This window comes from Manis pentadactyla, chromosome 7, assembly GCF_030020395.1.
Source record: "Manis pentadactyla isolate mManPen7 chromosome 7, mManPen7.hap1, whole genome shotgun sequence".
Taxonomy (NCBI): Eukaryota; Metazoa; Chordata; class Mammalia; order Pholidota; family Manidae; genus Manis; species Manis pentadactyla.
Window position 1 is genome coordinate 107,711,223 of NC_080025.1, and position 14,658 is coordinate 107,725,880.

Consider the following 14,658-nt stretch of genomic DNA (forward strand, 5'->3'; position numbering starts at 1 on the left):
AACTCAATCTAGACATAGAAATAGTAAGGTTAATATTGTGACATGAGTTATTTAGACTCAAGATGGCTATTAAACTAACTGAAGTATTAACAATAACTAGATTCTTAACCCTGTCCATATTATTTGGTAATTAGAATATGATTATAATTTATTTTAACCCTGTACTATATGTATACATATATGCTGAATTTTAGTAAAAAATAATTTGGTGTGTTATACTAGACTTGACATGGAAGGTCAAAAGACTATGTGAATCATGGTGGAAATTGTGACCTGCCTTTCTCCATTCCTGCCTCCTATCTCAATCAGAAGTAGTATAAAAAATAATTACCTATGATTTTTTGAAGTCTAGTTTATGGAGAGATACCTTGTGTACTTAAAATGATTGGTATATGTGTGAATAAATTGCAGGTATTTTTTTGTGGTTCACTTTTATACTAAGGTGCATTGTGATTCATTTTTCTTTTTTGTCAGCAGATTTCTACTTACAGCAGCATGATTTCTTGCATTGGTCATTCATTAATTATTGTCTGTAATAAACATTTATACTTAACGTTGTTTATGTTTAATTTCACTGAAGCAGCAAAGTATAATCCAAGTGGGATGTTTTCTTCATGACTAATTTAGGTTTCTAGGAATATGCTACTGTTAAAAATGGATACAGTTGTGCCAGATACATTACTTTTAAAGAATACAGATTATAGAATGAAAAGCTAAAACGAATTCTTAGAAACATGAGTTTAATTTGCTAAGTTAAAAAATGAGGACAAAGAGTTTATTCTTATAGGGAATCTATATAGTATATTTTCTAATGTCACTTCGATGTCCCACCAAGAACGACTTGCATAAAGCGACTTGATTATAGTGTTGGTCAGTAAAGTGGCTGGATTTAACAGATTTCCTCCCCTTTTTTTTTCAGGTGAATCTGGACTGGGAAAGTCAACATTAATCAACTCATTATTCCTCACAGATTTGTATTCTCCAGAGTATCCAGGTCCTTCTCATAGAATAAAAAAGACTGTACAGGTATGGATATTAGTATTGTTAATTGATGAAAAGCTGGAATAATGTTAACGTATACAAAACATCTGTAACTTTTACTGTGCTTCTCTATAGGTAGGTTTCAGATTTGGCCTCAGCCACTGTAAAATGGTAAACATGATTGTTGATTTAAAAAAGAGACAAATGCAACTAATAGGGGAATTATCTTAATTAGAACCTTCTAAATTTGTCTTGAGGACCTTTCTATAGATTATACTGTGGTGTAGTAATTAAAACCCCTGGAGTTTGCTGTCCAGTATGGTAGCTACCTGCTATATGTGGCTACTTACTTAAGTTTGAATGAGTTAAAAGTAAATAAAATTAAAAATTCAGTTTTTGAATTACATCCATCACATTTCAAGAGCTCAAATACCATATGTGACAAGTGGCACCCTTTTGGGAAGTGTAGATACATTCCGCTATTGCAGAAAGTTTAATTGACAGTACAGAGAAAACATGCTTTGTAGAAAAGCGATCATTTAAATACAGTGTTCTATATTTGTCAGTGGCATAACAACAGATGATAGTTAAATGGCAATAGCAATTCTTTAAGGCTCCTTAGCTGTGTATGATCTTATTTATTCTCAATCTCCAATACACATTCTGATTACCTAAGGAGATTGTTAAATTTAGTTCCTTCCTGTTGTAGTAAGTGTGAGATGGGCTGAAACTCTGCATTTCTAACAAAAATTATGGTGATGCCAGTGCCCATAGACCGCACTTCATAAAGCAAAGTGCTGGACCCTAGATCTGCAGTATGTAGCACAGTAGCCAGTAGCCACATGTGGCTTTTTAGCTCTTAAAATGTGAGTAGTCCTAATTGAGATATTATGCAAATATATAACACTATTGCAGATTCTAGAGACTTAGTATGTAAAAAGGATGTAAAGTATCCTATTAATAACTCTTAAAATACTGCTTATATTTTATAGTGATAATATTCGGTTTTATTGGATTAAGTAAAATACATTGATTTCACCAGTCTGTTACTTTTTAAGTAGTTACTGAAAAAATTTAAATTACTTAGGTGGTTCACATTAAATATTTGTTGGGCTGTACTTCTCTAAACTACTGATTGAAAAATCATTTGTGGATTGATGCAGTAGCACATAAACATAGAGGAGGGAAGTAAACACTTCTGGCTGAAACAGACTTTATTGAAGTAATGATTGCTGGAGCTGGGTTTGAAGGATTGGTAGTGACTATCCCAGTGCACAAAGACAGTCTGGAAGTTCTGGACAGAAACTCATAGGTATCAAACGACAAAATGCAGTTCAGTAATTAGATCCTAAGAAGTAATTCTGTGAAATGAGTAATTTCTCCTTTTTAAAGTTTTTCTTTGTTCTGGGATTTTTTTTTTTATATCCTTCATAGAGCTTGAGATTTCCAATTACTTGTAAAAAATGATTTCTAAAAACTTGATACTAAGTTGCTTATTTATTTTGTGATCACTATTGGCTATTTTAACCCTAAGCAAGGAAATAAACTTTTCTCTTTCTTAACTTACATATTTAAACTCAAGATAAGTAAACTAGGTATTTAAAAATGTTATGGAAACCCCACAGTGTAGATTCCTAAATTCAGGAATATTTAGTGTAAAATATCTTTTAGATCTTAATGGTCATATACCCATCAGTAGTGTTCTTTATAATTAGTGCCAGTGAGGAAATTTTCTGAATCCTCTTTGTAGTTCTAGTACATAGCATAATGCCAAGTTTACATTAATAATAAAACATTTAGTCATTAACATCATCCAGCTACTATTTCAAACACTTTAGGTGCATTAACTTATTCCTTACAACAATTTTATGAGGTTAGTTGTAGTAGCATTCTCATTTCATAAATGTGAATATTGAGGCTTGGACATGAAGATATGCCTGAAATCATGTAGAGTGACAGAGCTAGGATACAAATCTAAGCAGTCCAGTTAAATCTGTATTCTATCAGGCTATACTATGTATGTTGTAGATAGCTAATAAACATTTGTTTAATAGATAATCAGTTCTTAATAGGTGGATTAGTTTTTCTTTACTAAATAATCTCCTTTTTTAATTATGTTTGGTCCAAGAAATAGTCAGTTTTCACAATTGTCAGTTTGTGTTTATTTCCCTTTTTCTTTAAAAATAGGGAGATAATTTTCCCAATTAGGAAATTTAGACAAAATGAAGATAAAATGATTCATCAGTGAAGGCATCTCTTCGTTATAGTTATGTAATGTGAAAGTAGTTAAAATAACAGAAAATACCTCTCTAGGCCATTCAGTTATCTGTCTGACGTTTGCTTATCAGGGTTACTTAAGAATAGTGGTTTTCTGTTTTACTTTTTAATTTTCAAATGCTATATGCATGATGTTTGCTGTTGCTTATTAGGCTTGAATTTGCAGGCTGGACTCAGAAGGTATTGACTTCCCTTTAAATACTAGGCTTGAAATACTAGTAAACTACTGCTGAGTGGATGATGGAAGGCAGTTAACTCATGAAAGTTTTGTACCTTACCATGTTTTATTTTACTTTAGTGATGACAATATTTCTAGCTTTCTTGATTTCACCCATATAGTGATTTTTGCTGGTGTCTGAACAGATGAAAGTATTGTCATGTGTAATCTCAGAAATCCAACACAGAGAAATCTAGTTTGACACACTCTGCACCAGAGTATTTACTTGAACAATGAGAGGTTGCTTGAATAAACTGTGCTTATTCTGTCATAGTCCACATATTGCAAAAAATATATTGAATAGGATTCATACCAACTTGTCAGTGATTCTCCATACTCTGTGACTAAATTGTTTTCCTTTTTCCTTTTAATTATATCTTCTCAATTTTATAAAGTGAGGATCTTTTTATTTATTTTTTTATTTTGGTATCATTAATCTACAATTACATGAGCAACATTATGGTTACTAGATTCCCCCATCATCAAGTCCCCCCCACATACCCCATTACAGACACCGTTCATCAGCGTAGTAAGATGCTATAGAATCACTACTTTTATGTGTTGTACAGCCCTCCCCATGCCCACCCCCCCTACATTATGTGTGATGATTGTAATGCCCCTTTTTCCCCCTTGTCCCTTCCCACCCATCCTCCCCAGTCCCTTTCCCTTTGGTAACTGTTAGTCCATTCTTGGGTTCTGTGAGTCTGATGCTGTTTTGGTCCTTCAGTTTTTTCTTTGTTCTTATACTCCACAGATGAGTGAAATCATTGGATAACTTGTCTTTCTCTGCGTGGCTTATTTCACTGAGCCATAATACCCTCTAGCTCCATCCATGTTGTTGCAAATGGTAGGATTTGTTTTCTTCTTAGGGCTGAATAATATTCCATTGTGTATATGTACCACATCTTCTTTATTCATTCATCTACTGATGGACACTTAGGTTGCTTCCATTTCTTGGCTATTGTAAATAGTGCTGTGATAAGCATAGGGGTGCATATGTCTTTTTCAAACTGGGCTGCTGCATTCTTAGGGTAAATTCCTAGGAGTGGAATTCCTGGGTCAAATGGTATTTCTATTTTGAGTTTTTGAGGAACCTCCATACTGCTTTCCACAGTGGTTGAACTAGTTTACATTCCCACCAGCAGTGTAGGAGGTTTCCCCTTTCTCCACAACCTCGCCAACATTTGTCTTTTGGATGGAGGCCATCCTTACTGGTGTGAGATGATATCTCATTTTGGTTTTAATTTGCATTTCTCTAATGATTAGCGATATGGATAATCTTTTCATGTGTCTGCTGGCCATCTGAATTTCTTCTTTGGAGAAGTGTCTGTTCAGATCCTGTGCCAATTTTTCATTGGCTAATTTGCTTTTTGTTTGTTGAGGTGCGTGAGCTCTTTATATATTTTGGATGTTAACCCTTTATTGGATCTGTCATTTATGAATATATTCTCCTGTACTGTAGGATGCCTTTTTGTTCTGTTGGTGGTGTCCTTTGCTGTACAGAAGCTTTTCAGCTTGATATAGTCCCACTTGTTCATTTTGCTTTTATTTCCCTTGCCTGGGGAGATATATTCATGAAGAAGTTGCTCATGTTTATGTCCAAGAGATTTTTGCCTATGTTTTTTTCTAAGCGTTTCATGGTTTCATGACTTACATTCAGGTCTTTCATCCATTTTGAATTTACTTTTGTGTATGGTGTTAGACAATGATCCAGTTTCATTCTCTTACATGTAGCTGTCCAGTTTTGCCAACACCAACTGTTGAAGAAGCTGTCATTTCCCCATTGTATATCCATGGCTCCTTTGTCGTATATTAATTGACCATATATGTTTGGGTTAATGTCTGGACTCTCTATTCTGTTCCACTGGTCTGTGGGTCTGTTCTTGTGACAGTACCAAATAGTCTTAATTACTGTGGCTTTGTAGTAAAGCTTGAAGTTGGGAAGCAAGATCCCTCCTACTTTATTCTTCCTTCTCAGGATTGCTTTGGTTATTCAGGGTCTTTTGTGGTTCCATATGAATTTTAGAACTATTTGTTCCAGTTTGTTCAAGAATGCTGTTGGTATTTTGATAGGGATTGCATTAAATCTGTAGATTGCTTTAGGCAGGATGGCCATTTTGACAATATTAATTCTTCCTAGCCAAGAGCATGGGATGAGTTTCCATTTGTTTAGTGTCCTCTTTAATTTCTCTTTAAGTGTGTCTTGTAGTTTTCAGGGTATAGGTCTTTCACTTCCTTGGTTAGGTTTATTCCTAGGTATTTTATTCTTTTTGATGCAATAGTGAATGGAATTGTTTTGCTGATTTCTCTTTCTTCTAGTTCTTCATTAGTGTAAAGGAATGCAACAGATTTCTGTACATTGATTTTGTATCCTGCAACTTTGCTGAATTCAGATATTAGTTCTAGTAGTTTTGGAGTGGAGTCTTTAGGGTTTTTTATATACAATATCATGTCATCTGCAAATAGTGACAGTTTGACTTCTTCTCTGCCAATTTGGATGCCTTGTATTTATTTGTTTTGTCTGATTGCCATGGCTAGGACCTCCAGTACTATGTTGAATAACAATGGGGAGAGCGGGCATCCCTGTCTTGTTCCCGATCTTAGAGGAAAAGCTTTCAGCTTCTCTCTGTTAAGTATGATGTTGGCTGTGGGTTTGTCATATATGGCCTTTATTATGTTGAGGTACTTGCCCTCTATACCCATTTTATTGAGAGTTTTTATTATGAGTGGATGTTGAATTTTGTTGAATGTTTTTTCAGCATCTATGGAGATGATCATGTGTTTTTTGTCCTTCTTTTTGTTGATGTGGTGGATGATGTTGATGAATCTTCAAATGTTGTACCATCCCTGTATCCCTGAGATGAATCCCACTTGATCATGGTGTATGATCCAAAAGTGAGCATCTTTTAGAATTTTTTTAAAAAAAGAATTAAAAAAATATATATAATGCCAAAAATAATAAGTAGCTATTGACTAAGATTTATACTAAGAATTGGCTCTAGGTCAGTTCAAAACTATACCGCAAATATCTTTATGCCAAAAATAAATTTGCCAGACATCAACAGAGTTATCAAAAACACTGGTAGACCATATGGTACTATCTATTCTAAATAAGCTGCCCCCCCCCCCGCAGGTTTCCCTATCTTAATCTCAACTCTGCTTTTTCAGTTGCTCCGACCAAAACACTTTGAGTCATCCTTAACTCCTTTCTTCCTCTAATTCTACATACAGCCCATCAGCAAATCCTGTTACCTCTGCTTTCACTATATATCCAGACCCAAACATTTCTTTCCATTTCCATGGTACTACTAGTATCCACTGCTCCTCCATCATCTCTCTTCCTGGATTATTACAGTAGCCTCCTAACTTGCCTCCCAAATTTGATCCTTGGCCACCACCCCAATCTTTTTAACAAAACAGTGGGGAGCCTCCTTTTACAGTGTAAATCAGATCATGTTGCATCTCTGTTCAAAACTGTTCAGTAGCTTTCTATCTCAGAGCAAGGCCAGAGTTGTTATAATATCAAGGGAACCCTATAAGATCTGCCTCCTCCTGCTATGCCTCACTCTCCCTGAACCTAGTTCCTACATTTTTCCACTTTTGTGTTATTCTGCTTTGGTGAAACCAAGCTTCTTACTGTTCTTTGAACAGCCTAATCTTGTTTCTGCTTCAGAGTCTTTCCACTTAATCTTACTCCGCCTGCACTGTTCTTCCCTTTACTATCCTCATGGTTTGCTCCTGCCTAATTTCATCAAAAAGCTTGAAAGTTGTGTTTTCATTGAGGCCCTCCCTGACCACTTTATGAACTCCTTCCAGTCCCTACCCCTGGCTCCAAATGTGTAAGCTCCAGGAGTGTAGGGACTCCATTTTATTCACTGCTGTAAGCTATTACCAGAACTGCATCCCTTACATGTTATCTATCATTCAGTATTTGTTGAGTGATTGGACAAATAATTTTAAAAATTAACAACTAGTGTTTAGTTGGGTAATTTTTAAATGTGATGTCTTTGAAGTTTTGTTGATCTTTTTTCTTGGTGTGTGTAATTTTATAAATCACTATTACAGGTTAAGTAGGATACTTTTAAATTTGAGGATCTTTTTTGAAGTTCCATGATTATTTTCATTTTGTCTTAAGCAGAGCTCTTTAAATGACATGTAGCTTGTATAGTAAAAGGACACAAATTTTAAGTATACAGCTTGATGAATTTTTGTGTTTGTATTCACAGATCCAAATAACTACCATCTAGATCAAGAAACAGTACATTTCTAGTACCCCAGAAGGCTTCCTTGTGCTTCCTCTCACTTAGTGTTAACACCCACCCTCAGATACAAACAACTTTCTGGCTTATTTCTCCACAGATTAATTTTGCCTGTTACTGAACTTCATTTAGATATATACTCTTTTGTGTCTGATTTCTTTTATTGTAAGGGTATGTCTGTGGTATTTGTCCATGTTGTATAGCAGTAGTTTTTTCATTGTTGTATAATATTCCATTATGTTACTATATCAGAACATATCTCTTCTTTTTTAAACATTTGTGTTTTGAGTTTTTGACTAATATGAATATTCTTACACATATCTTTTGATGGACATAGGCACTCATTTCTGTTGTGTGTGTATATGTGCATAAAGATGTATTTCATTGTTTGGTTTATTTTTTTTGATTTCTTGTGAGATTGAGCATGTCTTTTATACACTTTAACTGTTCAGATTTCATTGAAGTGCTCTGACCATCTTAGTATTTCCTATTGTTTCCTCCTTCATTTGGAGTTCCTGATCTAGATAATAGTCCCTTATATTTTAGACATTGTAGATAATTTCTCCCAAGCTAGCATCTGTTAAAGAAGATGGGAGACGCTCTCAGTTTGTTATAAATTTTTTACATTGGCCTATCTCCAAAATAATCCTATCTAAACTCACTTTACCTTCCTTTAAAATAACAAACACTTCAGAAGAATACTCATTTATTGTGAATATCTTCCCAACTCCCCCTTTTTTGAATACAAAGGAGTAATTAGGGCTGAGAGGATCTCTAGTAGGGTTTTTAAGAGGAAGACCTGTTTAATCTGTTTTATCTCCCCTTTTTACCAAAAGTAAGACCTGAGAACTGGTTTGATTATGACTAGAATTCCAGAGAAGTGTTTTTTTCCTCACTGTAATGGAGGTGTTCTTTGATAGACTGGAAACAAAGATTATCGAAACTCTTTTCCCTTCTTGCCCAGGAGAGAAAAATGACATGTTCTTTGTCATTCCGTGTAGTTAAAGAATAGAATGTAATATTCTGTTGCTTTTGACTGGCTTTTCGAGCCCAGTAATCTAGAAGATAATCTGCTCTTAGAAACTCATAAATTCTGTCAGTGAAGAGTAGTCAGAAGCATTATATCTCAACCCAGATATATTAGACCAAGAAAAACATAGAATCCTGCTTATAAGGCAAATGTCTGCAATTTTCTTGACCTGAAAGCTTTCTGGAACATTTCCAACTGTCAAGAGAAAAAGAAGAAGAAATAAGTCCTGTGATATGGCCAAATAGGGAGTGAAATTTTAATAAGGATCATGATCTCATAATCTCCTCCCTGGACATTACTTATTAACAGGACTTTTATCTTAACAGAAGAAATTCCTTCACATTCAGTCTTAGAAGGAAGGAGAAGGTGGCTGCACTGAGTAGTGATGTGATGATTCTAAGCTTCCTCTATATCAGTGATTCTGGTTTCAATGAAGTTTCAGTATTAGAAGTTTTCTGAGATTAATTCCTGACCTCCTGTCTTGTCAGGACCGTGTAGTTCCAAATGTGATCTGACATTCCTGGAGTTCTGGAGTTATCCCCGTGATTCTCAAGTTTAATTGTGCATCACAATCACTTGGAAGCTTGTTAAAACAGATGGCTTGAGTCACCTTTCCCATAGTTTGCTATTTAGTAGGTTTGAGGCAGGGCCCAAAGAATTTGCATTTCTAATAAGTTCCCAAGCTATGCAGTTTCTAGTCTGGGTACTCTACTTTGAGAACCACTGCTCTGTAGTGTTTCTGGCCTGCTGCAAACTGGTTTCATTCAATACCTGTGGGAAGAAGGGAAGAGAGAGAACATTTTTCCTTAATTCTTTAAGAATATTTCAAATTGAATGGAAAGGCACCATCCATTTTATTCATATATATGTATAATATATTTTCCAGTAAACTGATTAAAATGAAGTGATGAAAAATATTGAATACTTGAGCTGTGCTTTATGTTCCAGTGTCAAATATAGATCCTCAGATTAAAACATTTTTAAAGAAAAATAGTGCATACAGTGTTGTGTGGTAGCACATTTTATAGTTTTGTTGCATTTGGAAATTTTTCAAGTGTATTTCAAGTCAGTGTAAAGTTGCCAACTATCACTAAGGGAAAGATTGTCCTTTATTTTGAGACTAAATCCATTTCAGTTTCTTTTGTGAAATAACAGGATTGGATTTTTTCTTTTTAATTTCTTAATTGGCAGCCTTATATTGGTCCCTTTGAAAACTTCTTTCTTGGTCTGTGAAGTCCTGTAAGTCACTATGGTAGATTAAATGTATACAAAAATTATGGAGGTGAGGAAAGTTCAAAGCCATGTGAATTCTATCTCTCTAGGATAACATGTATAGATTCCTTGAAACATTTTTCTAGAGCCTGCTCAAGAAACTTTCAAGAAACTCTTCTGTTGATGTTGGTTCAATTTTGATAGTTTTTTGAACCAGTCATTCACAGACTAGACAATACTTACACCAGGTTTTGGAGCTACAGTGATGATGGACACAGTTCTCAAGGATCTCACCATCAAGGGAAGGATACAACAGTTATGATTTAGTGAGAAATGTGCTGCTCTAAGGTATAGAGGTGACCTTGGCAAGATGGATTTTAGTGAAGTAGTAGGAATAGAGGGAGGATGACAGTGAGTTAAGAAATGAGTGGTGGAAGTGAAGCAGTGTAGATGAAATAGCTAATGAAGGAAGGGATGAGGTTGAGTGTAGAAGACTGAAAAAGCGACTTGGGTTTTTATTTCCAAAAAAGACCTGAGAATGCTTTTATTCTTTGGGGAATCAGTCCCTAAGATATGAGGATTTGAAGATATAAGAAAAATAGTCTCAGCAGTTGTCAAGATGACTCTTAAAATAGAAAATGATCAGATCTCCAGCATAGATTAAGAATTAGCCTTAGGAAGACAGCAATCTGTTCCACTGAAGAAGAGGGAAGACTGAGTGTTGCTTCAGACAAATTGGGGATGTGCTGTCATCTTCAAGTAAGTAAGACACTGTGCTGGACATGGTGGCAGTAGGGTAGAGTTTGGAAAGAGCCATTCTGGGAAATGGGAGAGGCATGAGACTAAGTAGCACCAAACAGGATTATCAGAAAGCTGAGAAATTCCTGTTGGTTGAAGTTCATCAATTTTATGGAACAGAAAGATATCTCAGCTGGAAAGAAAAAGAAATGAAGGGTTTGAGAGCAGACGTGCTAATAGAAAATGAAAGGGTCAAGAAACTTAAGGCCTCAGTGTAAGGAGACAAGGAAATGAGGTATAGTGGTTCACAGAAGAAGGCAGAATTAGAATCTTTGAATCAACTTTCTTTTCAATAAATTAGATCTTGAGAAGAAAGTAGTCTTTAGGCAAAATTGTTCAACTGTTGGTCATTGTCTCTTTAGTTTCTTGTGGAACATAAGTATTTAAGGTAATGCTTGCCTTTCAACCCATTAAATAATCAAAATAGCTTCTGTGTTTTGAGCTAAGCAGTATACTTCAGGCTGTTCAGATCTCTACTGTTTAAGTCTCTGCAGAGATTTGACTATAGTGCTACTTCTTGAGCCAAGTGTTGGTAGAGATAACTTGTCAGAAAATTTTAACTTTCTCCTTAAGATTTAATGTGGTTAACTTAACACTTTTTTAAAACCTTAAATGGCTCTTAAATGTATTAAAGTGTAATGTATTTAACAGTCTTTCGAACATGAAAGAAATGAAGCTGTAGAAACATGGAAGGTTTGACTTTTTCCCCTCAGATTGAAAAACTGAACAGTGTTAGAAAAAAGAGAGGCTTGGATTTCTGGAATCTAGGAATCCAAAGATGCCTTAATAAATTAATTTTGCATAAACAATATAATGGGCTTTAGTTCTATTTTTCAGAGGGAAACAGTTGAAAATGCCCTTGATTCATTCTTTCAGTTTTAAATTATGCATTTAGAGAACTCTGAGTGATACCATAAAATTCGCTGATGTGACCTGCTTAAGTAAAGTGCATGGGAAAGTGGCCATTTGGAATAGATTTCTTAAGAAAAGTTTGAAATTCCTGGACTTGAACTAATTTGTTTTCCATGGATCCCATGAGGATACTTGCAAAACCAAATGATAGGATACAGTTGGATTCTGTGAATGACACTAGTTTAGTTATGTTTTCTGGATCTCTTCCATATGTTGCCATTTTCTTTGTATTTGACCATGTATGGACACACAAAAATTTCATAGGCCAGAAAAGCAGCTTTATAAATAGACTCTTTAAAGTATATAAAATACAAATCTTCATTTTTCTTAGGTCAGTGGACATATAAGTTTACGAATTGCTTTTTTTCTTAGTTTTAAGGAAACAAAGATCTTAAAATTGACGCTGTTACAATGTATGATTGATTAGTAAACAAAAACCTATTTCTGAAGGTAGAAATGAGTTTTGTTTAGTAATAAGGAAACCAGAAATGATTTGGAGTAAAATGGGAGATGATTAATGTAGAACAATTATATTTTTGCATCAGTTTCTGATACACAATAGTCTGTCATTTAAAAGAATTACTAAGTTAAAGGGTGATATGATTACTTTGAATATTTCCGCTTCCGTGGCAGTTACTATAAATGCACAACCTCTTTCTATGAAAGATGGAGGCAACTTCAATATTTGCTGAGATATTAGATATGACCAGATTTTCCCTTTGTGTGTGTGTGTGTGTGGAAATTGATATGTAATTGATGTATAACCAGATTGTTCTTTAACTAGAGGACCACCAGATTAATAAAATGTGAACTTCTTGAGTCACAAGGGAAGATAACAAAGTTTTTTTTAGTTTTGATAATCTAACACCATAAGTCTGTTTATTTCCTCAGTTATTTTGCCTGCCTTATAAGAGTAACCTGGTATCAGACAAGCTGTATTATCTTAGCTATATAGTGTGAAACAGTGGTCTTCCAAGCACTGTGTATCCATCCTTGATAATGAAGATGGTCAGAAAATATTAGAATGTTTATTTATTGATATGTATTAGTTTTTTAATCTGCAGAGAAATTAATACTAATATTTAATGTTCAGATTGCCAGTTGTATATATTTGGCATATAAATAAGATACTTGCTTATATGGGATATTGGGAATTTTTGCCAGAAGTACATACACCAAGTTTAGTCTGAAGACTGTTTGTCTAAAAGATAAGACCTTTGCTTCTTATTTGTCTAAAAGATTAGAAGCCCTTCCATGGGCATCCATGTTCAAATCTCAGGCAGTGTTTTCAGTTTTAACAGGTTTCTTTATTAATAATATTTCTTTAAGAAAATAACTTATGATTGCTATAGACCACTAATTCAGTAGTCACTAAGCCACATGTGGCTATTTAAGTTAATTCAAATTATATAAAATTAAAAATTAAGCTCCTCAGTTCCACTAGTCACATCTCAAGGGCTAAGTGACCACTCAGGGAAGCAACTACCATATTGGACAGTGCAGATACAGAACATACCCTTCATCTCAGAAGGTTTTACTGGAAACAGCTGCTACAGACTTTCTTGCTCAGCAGTTTTAGTCTCAGTTTCTTGTCTCTTGGTGCATCAGATAGCATCTCTAAGAAAATATGAAAGGGAAGTGGAAAGTCATCGTTATTTCTGTAATCTAAAGGTGCACTAAACTTTCCAGAAATTGATCACTTTTCTTTCCAAACTCTGTTAATCAACAAGTAGTTGAAGTTGTTTATGTGTCAATGATTACATTTTCTCTTTAAATACAGTAGTACTTAATTTGTGCCATCTTAATGGCACTTAATAGTCAAAGTTTAATTCTTGCCTCTTAAGTTACCCTATCAACATACCTGGAGCCTCTAGTCTTAGTAAGAACTTGATATAAATATACATCGAGTGAAAGCCTATCTTTTTCTGGGACATTTATTCTCCTTTTCTGTTGGAATCAGTGTGTCGTCTTACCTAGCAGCAGCACATGCCCAAGATGGTTTATACATTCTGACATAGAGCTTAGAGTTAAGAACATTTTAGATTGTAGGAGGAACTGTTATTTGTTAGTACAATATCCTTTCTCAAGTAGAACATTTTCATAAATTCTGAAAAGCTCTAAAGATTTTAATTAGTAGGGTTTTACCCTACCAGAATACATTTTTTTTCAATACTTGGACCTTTGCTGATAACTTTGGCCTAAATGTGCAATATCACATTTGAGAACTGAATCTTAGTCATAATATAAACACAAGTGTTAATAATTACAGCCATACTGAGAAAAATTGGGGGATGGTAATAAGTTCACTTGAGTAATTGATTTGGACCAAACTAGATGGACCTAGTCTAGGAAGACTGTTGTAAATGGTACATTAAATGTACTTGTCTGATTGATTAATCATATTTGATTTTTATGGATTACTCAATCATTCAAGCACGTTGTCTTATTTGTGTCATTAGATGTGCATTTAAGTTATTAAGTATTATATGGCTTTAGTGATTATTACTATTTTATCAGTTCTCATTTTCCTTCCTTATACCAACTATGAGAAGTAAACCATTTGTTTACATATATATTTTTTTGTTGTTCAATAACCAGGACTTCTAGAATTGCCCACAGTGACTGAGTCTAAGAAAAATGTAGGGGTGGAGTAGGTATATTTAGTTTGCAAAAAACTTCCCAGTTGGTTTTGATTGATACATCCCTCTTAGCTTGTAGGAAACCACAGGTGTAATGTGTGGTATTAATAACTACACCAATGACTCTTACAGGTGGAACAATCCAAAGTTTTAATCAAAGAAGGTGGTGTTCAGTTGCTGCTCACAATAGTTGATACCCCAGGATTTGGAGATGCAGTGGATAATAGTAATTGGTAAGAAGGGTTTGTCATCACTGTTTCCCATTGCATTTGGGGTATGGAGGTGGTTAGAGTATTTTTGCTTAAAACTTCTCATTTTAGCAAAGTTCACTGA

General features: G+C 34.6%; 1 protein-coding gene across 1 annotated transcript in view; it reads left to right on the forward strand.

The window, feature by feature from the left end:
• SEPTIN7 (septin 7) overlaps positions 1-14,658 on the forward strand; it is a 93,688-nt gene that overhangs the window by 34,986 nt on the left and 44,044 nt on the right. The window contains exons 3-4 of the mRNA XM_036897409.2: positions 920-1,026; positions 14,458-14,558. Coding sequence (XP_036753304.2) covers positions 920-1,026; positions 14,458-14,558 — 208 coding nt within the window. The remainder of the gene's footprint in view (positions 1-919; positions 1,027-14,457; positions 14,559-14,658) is intronic.